Here is an 18,621-nt window from a genome sequence, read left to right as displayed (position 1 = left end):
TACTGTACCTGGCATTGTGCCCACCGCCCTCTGCAACTGTATCTAGCCTTGTGCCCCTTTGCTTCTTTCGCCTGGCAGTACGCCGCTCAGCAACTGTGCCTGGCAATGTGTCATTCTGCTCCTCGCCCCTCTGCAACTGCACCTGGCATTATTCCACTTGCCCCTCTGCTACTGTGCCTGACATTGGGCCCCTTTCCCCCCTTGCTATATGCACTTGGCAGCACGCCTCTTTACTAGTGCACCAGGCAGAGTCCCCCTTGCCCATCTCCTACTGCGCCTGGCGGCTTGCCCCTCACCCCACTGCTCCTGTGTTTGGCAGTGTGCCCCACTGCTGCGGTGCCTGACAGCGCACCCCTCTGCTTTGGCACCTGGCAGCACACCCGACTGCTAGCGCTTGGCAGTGTCTCCCATCAGCTGCAGCGCTCCCCCTGCTGTGGTGCCTGGCGCTCCTCACCCCTGGCAACACGCCCCTCTGCTGTGGTGCACTCTTCACCCGATGTTACTTTTGCTTGGCAGCACGCTCCTTGCCTCTCTGCTACTAGGCCTGGCAACATGCCCCTCTGATACTGCGCCTGGCAGCTTGCTCCTCACCTCTCTGCTACGGTGCCTGGTAACATGCACCTCTGCTACTTTCGAACAACTTTGGTGTTGGCTTATCTCACTGGGAACAAAAGAAACAGCAGTCCAAAATAAGACATGTCGGATCGTTAATGCCTGCCATGACTAATGTAGGACTTAGTGGCTGCTATGGGCTGCCATTAACTCTTTATTACCCCGATTGCCACCGCATCAGGGCAATTGGGATGAGCTGGGTGAAGTCCCGGGACTGTCACATCCAATGGATGTGGCAATTCCATTCGGCTGCTGGCTGATATTTTTAGGCTGCGGGTCTCTCAATAACATGGGTTTCATCAGCCTGAGAATACCAGCCCCAGCTGTGAGGCTTTATCTTTGCTGGGTATCAAATTGAGGGAGACTGCACGCCGTTTTTTTTTAAATTATTTATTTATGTATTAATTAAAAAAAAATATATTTATGTTTTATTTATTATTTATTTATTATTATTTATTTACTTCTTTATTTATTTTATTGTACGATATAGATCCACCCACCGGCATCTGTGATTGGTTCCAGTCAGACAGCTGTCACTCAGTGTGGGGGTGCGTCTGACTGCAACCAATCATAGGCGCCGGTGTGTGGGAGGAGCAGTGAATATGAAATGAGCCTAATGAGCGGCCGGCACTTTCAGAAGCAGAGGAGGCCACGGGAGCAGAGTGACAGTCGCGCTGCGCCGGTGATCGGGGAGTATGAAGCGGAGAGAGACGGAGAGAGAGGGAGAGAGAATGGAGAAAAGTTGGTGACCTGCGTTTTTAGTGACAAAAAACGCAACCAAACCGCACAGCTAACATTTCGGTTGTGTTTTGACACACCTCATTTATTTCAGTGGGTGAGAAAACGTGACCAAAACGCAAAAAAAATGAACATGCTGCTTTTGTTTGTCAAAGATTTTAACAAATATTTGTCTAACAAAACGTGCGGATGGAAATTGTGATTTCTCATAGACTTTGCTGGGGAAACAAAAGTAGGCAGTTTGTCAATGACACAGTGCAGTTTAAAAAGCAGCCAAAACACAAGAAAAAACGCAACGTGTGGACAGACCCTTAAGCGGGCTTTACACGCTACGATATCGTTAATGAATTATCGTCGGGGTCACGTCGGTAGTGACGCACATTAACGATATCATAGCGTGTAACAGTTATGTGCGACCTAAAACGATCACAAAAGCGGCAAAAATCGTTTGCCGCGGAGAGGTCGTCCTAAAACAAAAAATCGTTTACTTCTAATTAGCGATATTGTTCCTCGTTCCTGCGGCAGCACAAATCGCTGTGTGTGACACCGCAGGAGCGAGGAACATCTCCTTACCTGCCTCCACCGGCTATGCGGAAGGAAGGAGGTGGGCGGGATGTTTACGTCCCGCTCATCTCCACCCCTATGCTTCTATTGGACGGCTGCCGTGTGACGTCGCTGTGACGCCGCACGACCCGCCCCCTTAGAAAGGAGGCGGATCGCCGGCCAGAGCGATGTCGCAGGACAGGTAAGTCCGTGTGACAGGGGTAAGCGAGGTTGTGCGCGACTGGCAGCGATTTGCCCATGTCGCACAACCGACGGGGGCGAGTACAATCGCTTGCGATCTCACTAGCGAGATTGCAGCGTGTAAAGCCCGCTTTAGTGTTGCCAGTTGGACAGCGTAAAAGGAACCCTGAAAACCCATACACATTAAACTAATGGCGGGTGATTCCGCTGATTTCTATAGGTTCAACCGACAGTCTAATGTGCACGGTCCGCTGGCCGACTGATGGCCAAGGGTGATGTCGATTGGACATGTCTGATTTCGGACTGCTGATCGCATTGTTCATCTGGACATAAGCCTCTGGCCAATGTGTCAGACGCCTGCTTTTTTTTTTATTTGTTTTGTTATTCAGTGTGTGTGGACTGTTGTTTTTGGGGAAGCTGTGGACCCATCATACTGTGTATAGGGGAGGGGTACATGGGGAGACATTATTAAATGTTAAGAAAGCACTTAATCAATATTGTTATAGGGACACTCAGGGTATTGTGACCGTCAAAGGAGCACACAGGGGGCATTATTACTTTCTAGGTGCAAAATGTGGACACTTTTCTAGGGCACTTACACAGGGCATTAATATTTTCCACCATTAATATTTTTTACCATGTAAGGGGCACAGTGCTGACATTACTATGTGGGGCAGTAAGAGGAGCACAGTTTTTGTGCCACACAGCTGGTGCAGTAACAGGGGCACATACAGCAGCACTAAGAGGAAAGGGGTCAGCTCACCAGCGGGAGAAGATGTCCATTGCAGCGGAAACTGGGTGTCAGCAGGAGCACAAAGGAATAAGAATATCTGTCAATCGGCGACTTATTAAAAACTCATCCATTATTTATCAAAAATTTCATAAAAAAACTTTTAACATCAAGACATAAAATCCAAAACATAATCCATGGTTGGTTGTCTATTTCTTTCCATGTCTGTCTCTTTCCCTGTCTATCTCTTTCCCTGTCTGTCTCTTTCCATGTCTGTCTCTTTCCCTGTTTGTCTCTGTGGGTCTCCTTCCCTGTTTGTCTCTGTCTGTCTCTCTGTCTGTCTGTGTCTATCTATTTCCATGTCTGTCTCTTTCCCTGTCTGGCTCTTTTCTTGTTTGTCTCTTTCCTGGTTTGTCTGTCTCTTTCCCTGTCTGTCCCTTTCCCTGTCTGTCCCTTTCCCTGTCTGTCCCTTTACCTGTCTGTCCCTTTCCCTGTCTGTCCCTTTTACCTGTCTGTCCCTTTCCCTGTCTGTCCCTTTCCCTGTCTATCCCTTTCCCTGTCTATCCCTTTCCCTGTCTGTCTCTCTCCCTGTCTATCTCTTTCCCTGTCTGTCCCTTTCCCTGTCTGGCTCTTTCCCTGTCTTTCCCTGTCTGTCTCTCTCTTTCCGTATCTGACTCTGTCTCTTTCTGTATGTCTCATCCTCTATCTGTCTCTGCACCGATATCATATTACCTCACACATAAGCTTGTTCTACTAAGATGTCCTTTATTGCCTATAGCAACCAATCACAGCTCCTATTAATAAGCTGTAGCTCCCAGCGCCATTGACTTTAATGTAACCAGTTTTTTTTTGGTGAATAACTGTAAAGCGCAGGGTTAAATCTTCCTCTTAAAATATAGTCTGACGTTCCCTGAGTCACTTGAGAAGGCTGTGCAAATTTTGTGATTGTAAATGCGACGATGAGGATTCTTTTAGCGGACATAACACACACATACACACATACCTACATACACTCAGCGTCAGGGGCGTAACGATCATGGTCGCAGAGGTTGGACCAGGCCCGGCAGGTTAGGGGCCCACCCAGCAGATCAGCAGCCGGCTCCTCTCTGTGAGATAGGAGCTGCGCTGTTCTGTGGCAGACTACGCGAGTCAGGGGAGCCTGGTGTAGGCGGCAGCGGCACCGGGCCCGCCTCGCCAGTCATCGCGCACAGCAATGATGAAGCATGGAGCGTCCCGCTCCATCATTCTCCCCTTGTGCCTGCACAGTGACATCACTCCACATGAAGGCCTAGGGGGCTGCATTATACATGGAGGTCTATGGGGATGCATTATAGAACATGAAGGGCACCTTATACATAGACTAGGGGTGCATTATGCATGGAGGAGTATGGGGCCGCATAATACAATATGAAGGTTTATGGGGCTGCATTATAATACATATAGGACTATGGGGGCTACATTATAATATATGGAGGACAATGGGGGCTACCTTATACATGGACTGTGGGGTTGCATTATAAAACATGGAGCATTATGGGGGTGCATTATAATATATGGAGAACTATGGGGTGAATTATAATACATGGAACTATGGGAAATGCATTAAAATAATTGGAGGGCTATGAGGGCTACTTTATACATGGATGACTGATGGAAATGCATTATAATACATGGAGGACTATGGGGGTGCATTATAATATATGGAGGACTATGTGGTGCAGTATAATATATGGAGTACTATGGGCTGCACTATAATATATGGAGAACTATGGGGTGAGTTATAATACATGGAGAACTATGGAAAATGAATTGTAATACATGGAGGATTATGTGGGTGCATTCTAATATATGAAGGGTTATGTGGGACCCGTTATACTATATGGAAGATACAAACATGGGATGGGAACGTTTTGTGCTGAGGGAAAAAGGTTCTTTCCCTCAGCACCCAGCTTTCCCATTTTCTGCTATACATCTTCTCTCAGCACCCAGCTTTCTCATGCTCTGATATGGGAAAGCTGGGTTCTGAGGGAAAGATGTATAGCAGAGCATGGGGACGTTGGGTGTCTAGGATGAGATGGGTATCAGAACATAGAGTGATTTCAGATCATGGGAAACCTGGGTGCTGATGGTAAGAGCCAAGTGTCAGTGTCATTATCCCGTACCCCGAGTGTCAGTGTCATTATCCCGTACCCCAAGTGTCGGTGTACATGGCTTGAGGGGGCCCAAGTCCAAACTTTGCCCCGGGGCCCATCAAACTCTAGTTACGCCACTGCTTACAAGCAGTGATGAGCAGGCACTACCATGCGCCGGTGCTCGGTACTCGTAGCTAGTGATGAGCGGTCACTACCATGCGCGAGGGCTCAGTACTAGTAACTACTGATGAGCGAGCACTACCATCCTCAGGTTCTTGGTCCTCGTAACTAATGATGAGCGGGTACTACCATGCTCCGGTGCTCTGTACTCGTAACTAGTGATGAGTGGTCACTACTATGCTCCGGTGCTCTGTACTCGTAACTAGTGATGAGTGGTCACTACCATGCTCGGATGCTCGGTGCTTGTATCCAGTGATGAGTGAGCACTACCATGCTCAGGTGCTCAGTACTTGCAACTAGTGATGAGCGTGCACTACCATGCTCAATACTTGTAACTAGTGATGAGCGAAGACTACCATGCTCGGGTGCTCATTACTCATAGCTAGTGATGAGGGGGGACTACTATGCTCAGGTGCTCGGTACTTGTAATGAGCAGTTTGACGACTGGACGGGCTCGACTCGTGTACTGAGTATAATAGAAGTCAATCAAGATTTTCCAGAAAAATGCTCCAGTTCCCAATAGACTGCCATTATATTTGGCACACTAGTCGAGCCCTTCCGAGCAAAAAATTGCTCATTATGAGTACTGAGCGTGGTAGTGCTCACTCATCACTACTTACAAGCCCTGACTCACTAGGTTGCCCAGTACTACACTATAATGCTCTTTGTGCTCCATCGGCTGTACCTGGACATGAGCTACATGGAGACAGGAGAGCAGAAACCCGTCAAATTAAAAAAAAATATACAGCTGCCCTCTGAAACACTAAGGTATGCAAACATTGAATATAGGAATTTTGGAATTGGATTACTGCTATTGAAAATAAGTTTTAAAAATGAGATACTTAACACATAAAATGGCTAGTTAATGGGAGCCCAACAGCCAGCAACTAGGCGTATCTCTTTGTTGGGTCCCTATCCTAATATGCCTCTATCTTGGCTTAATGCCTACAATTTTCTCTGCAGGCAGGCATCTGTTTGGATGTGCTGGTCACCTTTTTATTTCATATTGTCCCTCATATCTGTGTATGCTGTGTACTGATGGCATCCTAGTTTGTTCCCACTAGCTCAGAGACAACCAAACAATAGACCAAGACTACAAAAACTAGTCAAAAATACAGCATATAAGTCATATAATGGTTATATATATTTTTCTTCATCGTTCCTTATGGGAGACCCAGACCATGGGTGTATAGCTTCTGCCTCCGGAGGACACACAAAGTACTACACTAAAAAGTGTAGCTCCTCCCTCCGAGCATATACACCCCCTGGATAACCAAATCTAGCCAGTTCAATGCTTTGTGTTCAGGAGGCACACATGCATCTCATATGATTTTTGATTTTAAAGAGTTGGAAGAAAAGCGGGTCCAAGCTGGACCCCCGGCATGTCCCTTCTCACCCCACTGTGTCGGCGGTGTTGTTAAGGTTGATTTCAAGGCTGGAGCCTTTTCATGCCGCGCTCCTTCACCATCCCTCGGGCTCTGGCATGAAGTGGGAGCCAGCACGGTTCTCACTGCTTTGCAGGAGACCGGTCTCCATCCGCAGCCCTTTCAGGACCCTGCCGGACGGAGCACTCTTCCCTCAGGGACCTGGCCCTGCGTCTCATAAGCTAAGTATTGAGACGTTATTGAGGGGTCCCTTGTACATTTATTGTGGGGAGAGTGTGTTATATAACTTTGCTGTGATTTCCGGCCGGTTCTCTGGTTTTCACCTGAGAACCGCGCCGAGGGTGCCTGCTCGTCGGCCGCATGGTAAAATTTAGGCCCCGGCTTCGGCTGCGGCCTGCTTTCGTTTTCTCTGCCCCTGCATGTCAGTCATGCAGGGGGACAGTGCGGCGCCGCCCACCGGCCGTTCAGCACAGGGGAGGACACTCCTCTCTGAGGAGATGTTTCCCTCCCCTAGATATCTCCTTGGCCCTCCGGTTCCCGCTCTTGGACTAGGCTCCGCCCCCCCTCCTCACTCCGGCGCCATTTTATCAGCATTCACACACTGATCGGCGCTGGCTGCTGCATCTCTGCAACCTGTCTGGGGGTCCGAGCTGTGGAATCCGGAGGGCACACAAAACGGTCCGGTAAGCCACAACCTCTGGTTGTGGACTTTCTTATACACTCTCTGGGGGTCATTCTGAAGGAGTGTGTTCTTTACTGCAGAGCCTCCACCTCAGCAGCATGTCTCACACTAGGAGCAAGGCTGCAAGGCTGTACTCAATATGCACTGCATGTAAGCTCGTACTGCCTGAACCGAGCACATATCCACATTGTGATGCCTGCTCTAACATGGTGGTGCCTCAGCCTGGAGTCTCCCCAGTGGTCCCTCCGGCTGCTCCGGCCCCGGTGGCTGAACCCCCGGCTTGGGTAGAATCCTTTTCTAAGGCTATCTCCCAGTCCTTTGCCGACTCCATGGGACAGCTGTCCCGGACTCTGCTGAGCATGCATCAGCCTCCTTCTCAGGGCGCCTCTGCTGCTTCGGCTCGCTCTGCAGAGCTCACAGAGGATACTTCATCTGCTCCCAGACCCCGTCCTCCTAAAAGGAGACGCAGGGACCCCTCTCCTTCCTCGTCCCGCGGCTCCGATTCACGAGCCGACTCGCAGGACGAGGAGGATGTTTTTACTGGGGGCTCGGACGCTACCTCCATGTGCCCCATTGATCTGACCGAGGGTGATGCGGATGTTAGTGATTTGATTGCGTCCATTAATTCCGTACTGGACCTCAATCCGCCAGTATCAGAGGAGCAACCCTCTCTGGCAGAAAAGCACCAGTTTACCTTGTCTAAGAGAACAAGGAGTGTGTTCTTTAACCACTCCAGTTTTCAAGCCACTGTGTCCAAGCCCAGGGCCTGTCCCGACAAACGCTTCCCAAAGCGTGGTTCTGATGACCGTTACCCTTTTCCACCAGAGGTGGTCAAGGAGTGGGCTCTCTCACCAAAAGTGGACCCTCCGGTGTCTAGACTCTCAGCCCGGACAGTTGTATCTGTAGCTGATGGCACCTCCCTTAAGGATCCCACTGACCGCCAGGTTGACCTCCTGGCAAAGTCTGTCTATGAGGCGGCAGGGGCCTCGTTCTCCCCATCCTTTGCAGCAGTGTGGGCTCTCAAAGCCATCTCTGCTTCCCTAGAGGAGATGCATTCCCTCACTAGGGACTCTATGCCTGAATTGGTTGCCCTAACTTCCCAGGCTTCAGCCTTTTCAGCCTACGCCATGTCTGCCATGCTGGAGGCTTCTCACCGCACTGCGGTGGCCTCCGCTAATTCCCTCGCTATCCACAGGATTTTGTGGCTGCGAGAGTGGAAGGCAGATGCTTCTTCAAAGAAGTACCTTGCTGGGCTCCCATTTGCCGGGTCCAGGCTGTTCAGTGAACAACTGGATGAAATTATTAAGGAGGCTACTGGCGGGAAGAGTACTTCCTTGCCACAGACTAAACCCAGGAAACCTGTCCAGGGCAGGAACCAGTCGAGGTTTCGTTCTTTTCATTCCTCTAACTGGGCGGCCTCTAAGCCCTCGGCCTCGTCCACTAACTCAGCCAAGGACCAGAAGCCCACCTGGCGCAAAAAGCCACGTCCGCAAAGGTCCGCAGGAGCTGCTGCCACCAAGGCAGCCTCCTCTTGACTATCTGGCCGAGCCAGCAACGTCCTTAGTCGGTGGCAGGCTCTCCCACTTTGGCGACATGTGGTTTCAACACGTCTCCGATCAGTGGGTGCGGGATATCATCTCCCACGGCTACAGGATAGAGTTCTTTTCCAGCCCGCCAAACAGATTCTTTCTGTCAACTCCCCCCTGCTCCAAGGCCGCCGCCTTCTCTCAGGCCGTGGCAGCCTTACAGGCCAACGGAGTAATTGTACCGGTTCCCGCCAGGGAACGGTTCAGAGGTTTTTACTCAAATCTCTTCCTAGTCCCCAAGAAGGACGGTTCCTTCCGGCCCATCCTGGATCTCAAGCTTCTCAACAAGCATGTTCAGGTGCGGCATTTTCGCATGGAGTCTCTGCGATCAGTCATTGCCTCAATGACCCAAGGAGATTTCCTAGCATCCATCGACATCAGAGATGCCTATCTGCATGTGCCAATTGCAGTTTCACACCAGCGTTGGCTACGTTTTGCAATCGGAGAGGAACATTTCCAATTCGTGGCTCTCCCCTTCGGGTTAGCCACGGCCCCTCGAGTATTTACCAAGGTCATGGCAGCAGTGGTTGCGGTTCTGCATCTCCAGGGGTTGGCAGTGGTTCCTTACCTGGACGACCTCCTTGTCAGGGCTTCATCCAGTGCAGACTGTCAGCGGAGTGTCTCGCTCACTCTCGCCACGCTTGTTCAATTCGGGTGGCTTGTCAATCTGCCCAAGTCCACTCTGACCCCGACCCAGAAACTTACGTACCTAGGGATGCAATTCGAGACTCTGCCGGCACTTGTGAAGCTGCCCTTAGTCAAACAGCAGTCCCTTCATCTGGCGGTGCGCTCTCTGTTGAGGCCCCGCCGTCATTCCATCAGGCACCTAATGCAGGTGCTGGGTCAGATGGTGGCGTCAATGGAAGCGGTTCCCTTTGCCCAGTTCCATCTGCGTCCTCTGCAGCTGGACATTCTCTGCTGTTGGGACAAGCGGACTTCTTCCTTGCACAGGCTAGTGGCTCTGTCGCCACAGACCAGGAGCTCTCTTCAGTGGTGGCTTCGGCCCCTCTCTCTGTCCCAGGGACGCTCCTTTCTGATCCCGTCCTGGGTGATTCTCACCACGGATGCCAGTCTATCCGGCTGGGGAGCAGTATTTCTCCACCACCGAGCACAGGGCACTTGGACTCCGTCCGAATCAGCCCTCTCGATCAATGTGCTGGAAATCAGAGCTGTGCTCCTAGCTCTCGTAGCCTTTCACCACCTGTTGGCGGGCAAGCACATTCGAGTCCAGTCAGACAACACGACAGCAGTTGCCTACATCAATCACCAGGGCGGGACTCGCAGCCGCCTGACAATGTTGGAGGTTCAACGTATCCTTCAGTGGACGGAGGACTCCAAGTCCACCATATCCGCAGTCCACATCCCAGGCGTAGAAAACTGGGAGGCAGATTATCTCAGCCGTCAAACCGTGGACAGCGGCGAGTGGGCTCTGCATCCGGCAGTGTTCCGGTCGATCTGCCGCAAGTGGGGCACTCCGGAAGTGGATCTAATGGCATCCCGCCACAACAACAAGGTCCCGCTTTACGTGGCTCGCTCCCACGATCCGCAGGCCTTGGCAGCGGACGCGCTGGTTCAGGATTGGTCCCAGTTCCGTCTGTCTTACGTGTTTCCCCCTCTAGCTCTCTTGCCCAGAGTCCTGCGCAAGATCAGAATGGAGAGCCGTCGGGTCATACTCATTGCTCCAGACTGGCCCAGGCGAGCTTGGTACCCAGACCTGCTCCGTCTGTCCGTAGAAGTGCCGTGGCATCTCCCGGACCGCCCAGACCTTCTCTCACAAGGTCCGTTTTTCCGCCAGAATTCTGCGGCTCTCAGATTGACGGCGTGGCTCTTGAGTCCTGGATCCTGACGGCTTCTGGCATTCCTCCCGAAGTCATCTCCACTATGACTCAGGCTCGGAAGTCTTCCTCGGCCAGGATTTACCACAGGACTTGGAAAATTTTCCTGTCCTGGTGTCGTTCTTCCGGGCATGTCCCTTGGCCTTTTTCCTTGCCGACCATCCTGTCCTTTCTACAGTCCGGTCTGCAGCTAGGACTCTCCCTCAATTCCCTCAAGGGACAGGTCTCGGCTCTGTCAGTGTTGTTCCAGCGGCGTATCGCCCGACTGGCCCAGGTGCGCACCTTCATGCAGGGCGCATCTCACATCATCCCACCTTACCGGCGGCCCTTGGACCCCTGGGACCTTAATCTGGTCCTCACGGCCTTACAGAAACCCCCCTTTGAGCCTCTTAGGGATGTTTCTTTGTTTCGACTTTCACAGAAAGTCGTCTTTCTGGTGGCCATAACTTCTCTCAGGAGAGTTTCTGATTTGGCTGCGCTCTCTTCGGAGTCACCTTTTTTGGTTTTTCACCAAGACAAGGTGGTTCTCCGTCCGACTCCGGACTTTCTCCCTAAGGTGGTGTCTCCTTTCCACCTTAACCAGGACATTTCATTGCCTTCCTTTTGTCCGGCCCCTGTGCATCGCTTTGAGAAAGCGTTGCATACTTTAGATCTGGTGCGAGCACTCCGGATCTATGTGTCACGCACCGCTGTTCTTAGGCGGTGCACCTCTCTTTTTGTGCTGACCACAGGTCAGCGCAAGGGTCTCTCGGCTTCTAAACCGACCCTAGCTCGTTGGATTAGGTCGGCCATATCCGATGCCTACCAGAGTACTCAGGCGCCTCCCCCGCCGGGGATCAAGGCGCACTCGACCAGAGCTGTCGGTGCCTCTTGGGCTTTCAGGCACCAGGCTACGGCTCAGCAGGTCTGTCAGGCTGCCACTTGGTCTAGTCTGCACACCTTTTCGAAGCACTACCAAGTGCATGCTCATGCTTCGGCAGATGCGAGCTTGGGCAGACGCATCCTTCAGGCGGCTGTCGCCCATTTGTGAAGTTAGGTTTTGCCTACTTCTCAGTTTTCTGTTTATTTCCCACCCATGGACTGCTTTGAGACGTCCCATGGTCTGGGTCTCCCATAAGGAACGATGAAGAAAAAGAGAATTTTGTTTACTTACCGTAAATTCTTTTTCTTATAGTTCCGACATGGGAGACCCAGCACCCTCCCTGTTGCCTGTTGGCAGTTCTTGTTCCGTGTGTTTTCACCGGCTGTTGTTGTAGACAGAGGTTCCGGTTGTTCCGGGTTTTGCTCTATCTCTACTTGTGGGTGGATGTCCTCCTTCAGCTTTTGCACTAAACTGGCTAGATTTGGTTATCCAGGGGGTGTATATGCTCGGAGGGAGGAGCTACACTTTTTAGTGTAGTACTTTGTGTGTCCTCCGGAGGCAGAAGCTATACACCCATGGTCTGGGTCTCCCATGTCGGAACTATAAGAAAAAGAATTTACGGTAAGTAAACAAAATTCTCTTTTTCCTCTTGTACATACACATAATAGCTTAGAATGAGAAATACGGTATGCTTTCAATTAGGTCCAACATTTTGTATTGAGTCAGCCCTTAAGGGGAATCTGTCAGCAGGTTTTTGCTAACTCATCTGAAAGCAGCATAATGTAGGCAAAGAGACCCTTAATCCACCAATATATCACTTAGATTACTGGATGCAGCGATTCTTACATAATCAGTTTTTAAATTTAGCAATGAAGCAGAGCTGTGTTTGGGTTTTTTTTGGGGGGGGGGTTTATGACATGCTTGTACCACGATTGTCTGAAGGCGCTGAATCCATCCATCTCCTGATAGGATCCCATTTTCTTGGTCCGCTAGATTGAAAAAATGGGCTAGGGCAAAACTCATTGACATTGACGATGTTGCTTTTGGAAAGAAGTGGACAACTCCTCTAAGTAATTTCTGTATTTAAACGTCTTTTTTTTTTTTTTAAACCAGATACATTTTTATTGAACATTTTTTGCATACACAAAAAACAACCAATGCAAAATTCAAGATAACTCCCATCCCCCCATCACTGGCGGACACGGACAGGAAAGGGTCCCTGTGCAGGGACAGTATATAAGCCTTTTGCAGCTCAATAGCTCATCATAATGCACAATTCCACCTGGTTTGGAGATAGAAATAGGCCCATTACTTCTTGGGCCCCTGTGTGGCCGCACCAATGATATGTCCGCCCCTGCCCCCCATCCAAACCTAATACAGGTAATAACTTCCTTATATATTCTGCTTTGCCAGAACTTCAAACTCCATTGATCTAGAAGTGCTCCACCTAATTGAGGCATAAAATCTGGACCAGGTCAGGTCCATCAGCTGTATCAATCTCTACCCATTGGGTATGCCCACCTACTAAAATGTTACTCTCCTATCCCACAGTTTTTCAGCCCTTCAGGTCAAGCTCATTAACAGAGATCTGGTACAGGTTCGGGTCAGTGGTGCTAAATTCAGGGCATCAAGCCAAAGGGCCCACAGGTCCTCAGATTTCATATAGACGTTTCCTTTTTGGTACACATATTTCTCTACTCTGAGGGTGTTTTTAGGCTATTAATCATTTCTCTAATAGTAGGAGATTTGGTGTTTTTCCAATATGACGCTACAAGTTTCTACGCTTGATATAAATTATGAGCGATGGCTAACTTATGGCCTTCCTGAATAGCAATCTCCAAAGTGTAACCGAGGACACACGTCAGAGGTCCCGAACCAATCTGACAATCATAAGTTGAGTGTAATGCTGCGTCCCTGTGCTCCTTGCTCTCATACAGGGATGTGCTGTCACTCACCGCCGTAGCTGGGTCCCTCCACACTGCCCGGCGTCTCTGCCTCTCCTCCACATGGTTTCTCTTCCCTGCCTCCCAGAGTCTGTGCGTGCGTCACAGCATCCCTGGGAGCGCTCCTAAGGAGTGCACACACGCCGCTGCTCCTTTCTTAAAGGGCCAGCGCGCCACTCTCAGGAACTGTTTCTCAGCATATCGCTGAGAGGCACTGGGTATTTAAGGTAAACTCCCACTAGGGGAGTTGCCTGTTCAACACCATTGTTCCTGTTAGTCAGTTTGCACTGTCTAGTCAGTTGTCAGGTCCTATTCTGGCCCGTACCTGGCTCCCAGCCTGTCCTGCCTGATGGCACCTGGGATCCAGTCCTGTTCCTGCCCATACCTGGCTACCAGCCCGTTTCGCCCTTTTGGGCGCCTGTTTCCAGCCAGTCCTGTCCCGTTCCGGGTTACCAGCCTGTTCAGCCTGTTGGCTCCTGGGTCCAGCCTATCCAGTCCTGTGCCTGGTTCCCAGGCTGTTGGCTCCTGGGTCCAGCCTATCCAGTCCTGTGCCTGGTTCCCAGCTTGTTCAGCCTGTTGGCTCCTGGGTCCAGCCTGTGCTGTCCTGTACCTGGTTCCCCGCCTGTCCAGTCCTGTGCCTGGTTCCCAGCCTGTTCAGCCTGTTGGCTTCTGGGGCCAGCCTGTCCAATACTGTACCTGATTCCCAGCTTGTTCAACCTGTTGGCTCCTGGGTCCAGCCTGTCCTGTTCTGGTTCCCAGCCCATCTTGTCTGTTGGCACCTGGGTCCAGCCTGTCCTGTCTGTCCCTGGCTACCAGCCCGTTCCGCCTGTTGGCACCTGGTTCCAGCCCTGTCCTGCCTGTACTAGTACTCTGCCTGCCCTATTTGTTCTTGAGACTCTGCTTGTCCGTCCTGCCCATGCTACTTGCCTTGAGCCACCCTGGCGGTCCCTGTTTGCACTTGAGACTCTGTCCCATCTGCTCTGGTGTCCGCCCCTGTCCTGGGAGTCAGCTGCCACAGTCGCGGTCCTCTACCCCACGTAAGGGTAGGCCCCGGGTCGCCCTGTGATCGAGTGCGTCCACTTTCTAGCTCACCGCAGTACCATCACCCGGCGGCGAGCGTGACATTGAATTTAATAAATCGATTACTTCCATCCAATACCGACTTAGACGTGGGCAATTCCATATGAGATGTATCAAATCTGGGTCCGCCACACCGCATTTCCAACAGCAAGAGTCTGATGTTGCCCCTATTTTTAATAAGAATGCCAGAGTCCTGTATACCCTGTGCATCTAGTATAGTTGGGAAAGTCTATTTGTGTCACTAACCTACACCAGTGGAATACTTTGAGCTATGTCATCCCATGGTAGGTCCCACATATGTAAACGTCTGTACAAAATTATCTTTGCTTCCCTCCAGACTTGAAGAAAAGCTTCTGACCTTCATTGATGAGATGAACCTGAGCCGACTGCTGCACGTCCTGAAAGCAATGGTGGAAATGGAGAGTAAAAACAACGCCCTCATCCAAAAGTAGGATTTTTTATTTTACTGTAGGTTGCACATTGAGATCCAAGCAATGGTTGTCGGGCACTGGTTATGGTGGGGATGTACGTTTCATATCTTGTTCCTTTCTCTCTTTCTTTAGAATTTTCCTCCTCTTACAGAAGCATCTAGATATCTGTAAACCCATCCAACTATACTATATAACTGAGGCCTTGGTCCATCTGTCGTATCAAAACACCAAGTTAATGAAAGAACTACAAGGACATCTACAAAGGTGAGATCCCCGTAAATGCAGCCGTGTAATGTCACCTCTCCAGAAGGCCGGAAAGAGCATTTACCGCATTATGTCACAGTTTCAGACGTGTTTCGTGATTTTAGAGGATCATTATTTTCTACCATCGGCTGTTTCTGAGATTTCACCTTTTTGCCATTTTTGATTCTCATATTGTGAATATTTAGACTCCTAATCTTCCATATTAGTGTGAAATTCGCAGGGATATTTGCAGTATAAATAGACATAAATTGGGTTTCAGAGCTGCGGATTATTTAATTCTAACCTGAATTATCACAGCGCTGCTACAGGAATTAATATTCAACTAATTCACTATCCTATCAGTATCACTGTTATGCATCTTAAGGCCCGGTTCAGCCGTCTGGTATCTTCTCGTAGGTCCGTTTGTTTTACTATCACTGTGACATTAGTTTTTTCTTGTGTGCAGTCTGTCAGAATCCCTTGGCACTTACCATGCAGGTCTGAGGCAACCTGAACCCCCTCATGCAGCCCCCACAGCTCCCCTACCTGACTGAGTGCGCTCACTACTGTCCACATGTGAGACGTCGCCGAGTTGTCTACATCCACTGTGGACATGCTGGGTCACTTAACTTCACTGGCAGGTCCATCAGATGATGAAGACCATGGCAGTAAATGGCTGATATCTGACCACTCAAGCTAATCATCAGCATCAATCAACAGCATCCCCTGGCCCTTCATGCTTTTGTCCTGAACCATAACACTTATATGGTTTCCCTAGAATCCAGGACCTCCCTAAAGGAAAGATTTCCTGGTCAGATTCTCACTTGAATGAGGAGCAGGTCTCCAAGTTGTCCTTCATAATCAGCAGCCTGTAGACCCTGAAAGCCATGGACACCGGCACCTCTTCTTCACTGAAGCCCATTTTATTAATTTCTCCTGCAAGCTGCTGACTTTCAGTTATAGAGGTGTGCAAGGAGCAAGTACCGTCATCGCTCACAGCATGGTGAGCAGCAGCTGTTAGTATGCCCCAACACTTTGATAGATAGATAGCTCGCTGTATACAGATGTGCTACAGAGCAGCCTGTCAATCAAAGTGCCGGGGCGTGCTTACAGCCACTGCTCACTGTGCAGTGAGCGATGATTGTAGCCACATTCGTCACGCCTCTGACTGAAAGCCAGCGGAGGAATAAAGTTCATTTTCTACCAGTAGTCGCGGCTTCAGCCTGCAGATTAATCTTATATCTTCAGGTTAATAGCATTTGGGGGGAACAAATTGAAAAATGAAGAGATTGTACAAAGTAGTGAATCCCTTCAACTAATGCAGGAGCATTTTCCGGTGCCACTTACTGCTTTTCATCCCTAAAAATGTTCTCATTTTTGCAGGAATTTAATTGCAAGCTTCGCACCTTCTGAAGTGGCAACCATGGCCAAAGCCCTTTCTCTGTTGAACCTCCACCAGGTGGATGAAGCTGTCCTTACTAAAATTGGTGCTATAATCCCGCAGTGCAATTTGCCAAGCATGGAGAAGATAGCTGTCCTACTGCTGCAGTTGTCTAGATCACCTCGTGCATTTGGGAACCACCATAAAACTTACAGGGAGCTCCTCCAAAAACTGAACAGCTGTGCCCTGGAGAGACTCCGGTACGTGGACAACATTGATCTTCTACTGGATGAAATTTTCCAGCTCAAGACCAGGCAGTGGATGAACGAGGAACTGAGCGAGGGATTGCTGGATACCTGCCAGCGCCTCCTACATATGGTCACCTGGAGGAACGTCACCAAACTTTCCATTTTTTTAATTCAAATGAACTATGCCCGAACCCCGATCCTTCACACCATCGCTGCAGTCACCATGGAGGATATTGCAAAGGTATTTTATAATGTGGACCCCGTTCTATAATTATGGGGATAGGGGAGGATAGCATGAGGCAATGCCCTTTAATATAATTAACTCTTTTTTTTTTATCACCTTTTAGATTCATCCGTCCAGTGTCCTTATAGTTTTACGTCCTTTTAGTTTCCTGAACTATGAGACGCCTCAAGGAGGAGAATTCTTTAATGTTTGTTTACAACATGTACTGGAGAATAAGGGTATGTGGCCTGATACATATGTCTATTTCTCAGTAATACTGCACTGTTCGCAGGAGATCAGGCTTTAAAGCGGTATTCCCATTTTATAAAGAAGGCTGTGCCATCACTATATCATCACCACTAATCCTTAGACTGGATGGGATACAGCACTGGGAAATCTCTGCAGAGCTGCCCGAAAAGCTGCTCCAGACAATCACATTCAATGGAAAGGGATCGCACTGCAGTTACCTGCACAGCCAGATAGCTGAGGGTTGCAGTTCAGTGTACAGCCGGGCAGCTGAGGGATGCAGTTCCCTGCACAGCCAGGCAGCTGAGGGATGCAGTTCCCTGCACAGCCAGGCAGCTGAGGGTTGCAGTTTAGTGTATAGCCGGGTAGCTGAGGGTTGCAGTTCAGTGTACAGCCAGGTAGCTGAGGGTTGCAGTTCAGTGTACAGCCGGGTAGCTGAGGGTTGCAGTTCAGTGTACAGCCAGGTAGCTGAGGGTTGCAGTTCCATGCGCAGCCGGGTAGCTGAGGGTTTCAGTTCCCTGCACAGCCGGGCAGCTGAGGGATGCAGTTCCCTGCGCACTCGAGCAGCTGAGGGTTGCAGTTCAGTGTACAGCCGGGTAGCTGAGGGTTGCAGTTCCCTGCATAGCCGGGCAGCTTGAGGGTTGCAGTTCCCTGCACAGCCGGGCAGCTGAGGGTTGCAGTTCCCTGCGCAGCCGGGCAGCTGAGGGTTGCAGTTCCCTGCGCAGCCGGGCAGCTGAGGGTTGCAGTTCCCTGCGCAGCCGGGCAGCTGAGGGTTGCAGTTCCCTGCGCAGCCGGGCAGCTGAGGGATGCAGTTTCCTGCACAGCTGGGTAGCTGAGTGTGTCAGTTCCCTGCGCAGCCAAGTTGCTGCAGTTTAGGGAATAAAACAATTTAAGAGACAAGACACTTCACTATAAAACAAAGTTGCATCTTTACTAAAAGTGTTTTTCTTGTTTGTTGGGTTTTTTTTGCATAGATTTGTTGAATCCTTCATGCTTGATGCAGATCTGTTACAATTTTGCTTTGGCAAAACACTTTCCGAAAGAATTAATAAATGCTATATTCAACATCACATTCTTACGCCAACTCGATGCCCAGCTCACAGGTATGTCTGCTGCTTATTATTTTCTATTATGACTTCTCTGGGTCTGTAAAATGTTTTATCTTGTAGTGATATGTGATGAGTAAAGGGCCGCTACATGCAAGAGAAATTTTTATGTATGTCCTGGGAACATGCGGAAAACCAGGGACACTAGTGCACAGAATATTACAAAGGGTGGGTCTGGTCCAGTGTATTGGGTCTGGACAGAACCTCAGTAATTATGGACTGACCTGAAACTCT

General features: G+C 49.9%; 1 protein-coding gene across 1 annotated transcript in view; it reads left to right on the top strand.

Moving 5' to 3' along the window:
• LOC142245044 (FAST kinase domain-containing protein 1, mitochondrial-like) overlaps window positions 1-18,621 on the top strand; it is a 76,750-nt gene that overhangs the window by 37,041 nt on the left and 21,088 nt on the right. Inside the window, 5 exon segments of the mRNA XM_075317295.1 lie at window positions 14,847-14,957; window positions 15,073-15,204; window positions 16,567-17,053; window positions 17,160-17,274; window positions 18,256-18,384. Of these exon segments, the coding sequence (XP_075173410.1) occupies window positions 14,847-14,957; window positions 15,073-15,204; window positions 16,567-17,053; window positions 17,160-17,274; window positions 18,256-18,384 (974 nt within the window).

The sequence above is a fragment of the Anomaloglossus baeobatrachus genome, chromosome 7 (genome assembly GCF_048569485.1).
Source record: "Anomaloglossus baeobatrachus isolate aAnoBae1 chromosome 7, aAnoBae1.hap1, whole genome shotgun sequence".
Classification (NCBI taxonomy): Eukaryota; Metazoa; Chordata; class Amphibia; order Anura; family Aromobatidae; genus Anomaloglossus; species Anomaloglossus baeobatrachus.
This window is presented reverse-complemented; position numbering and strand designations above follow the sequence as displayed.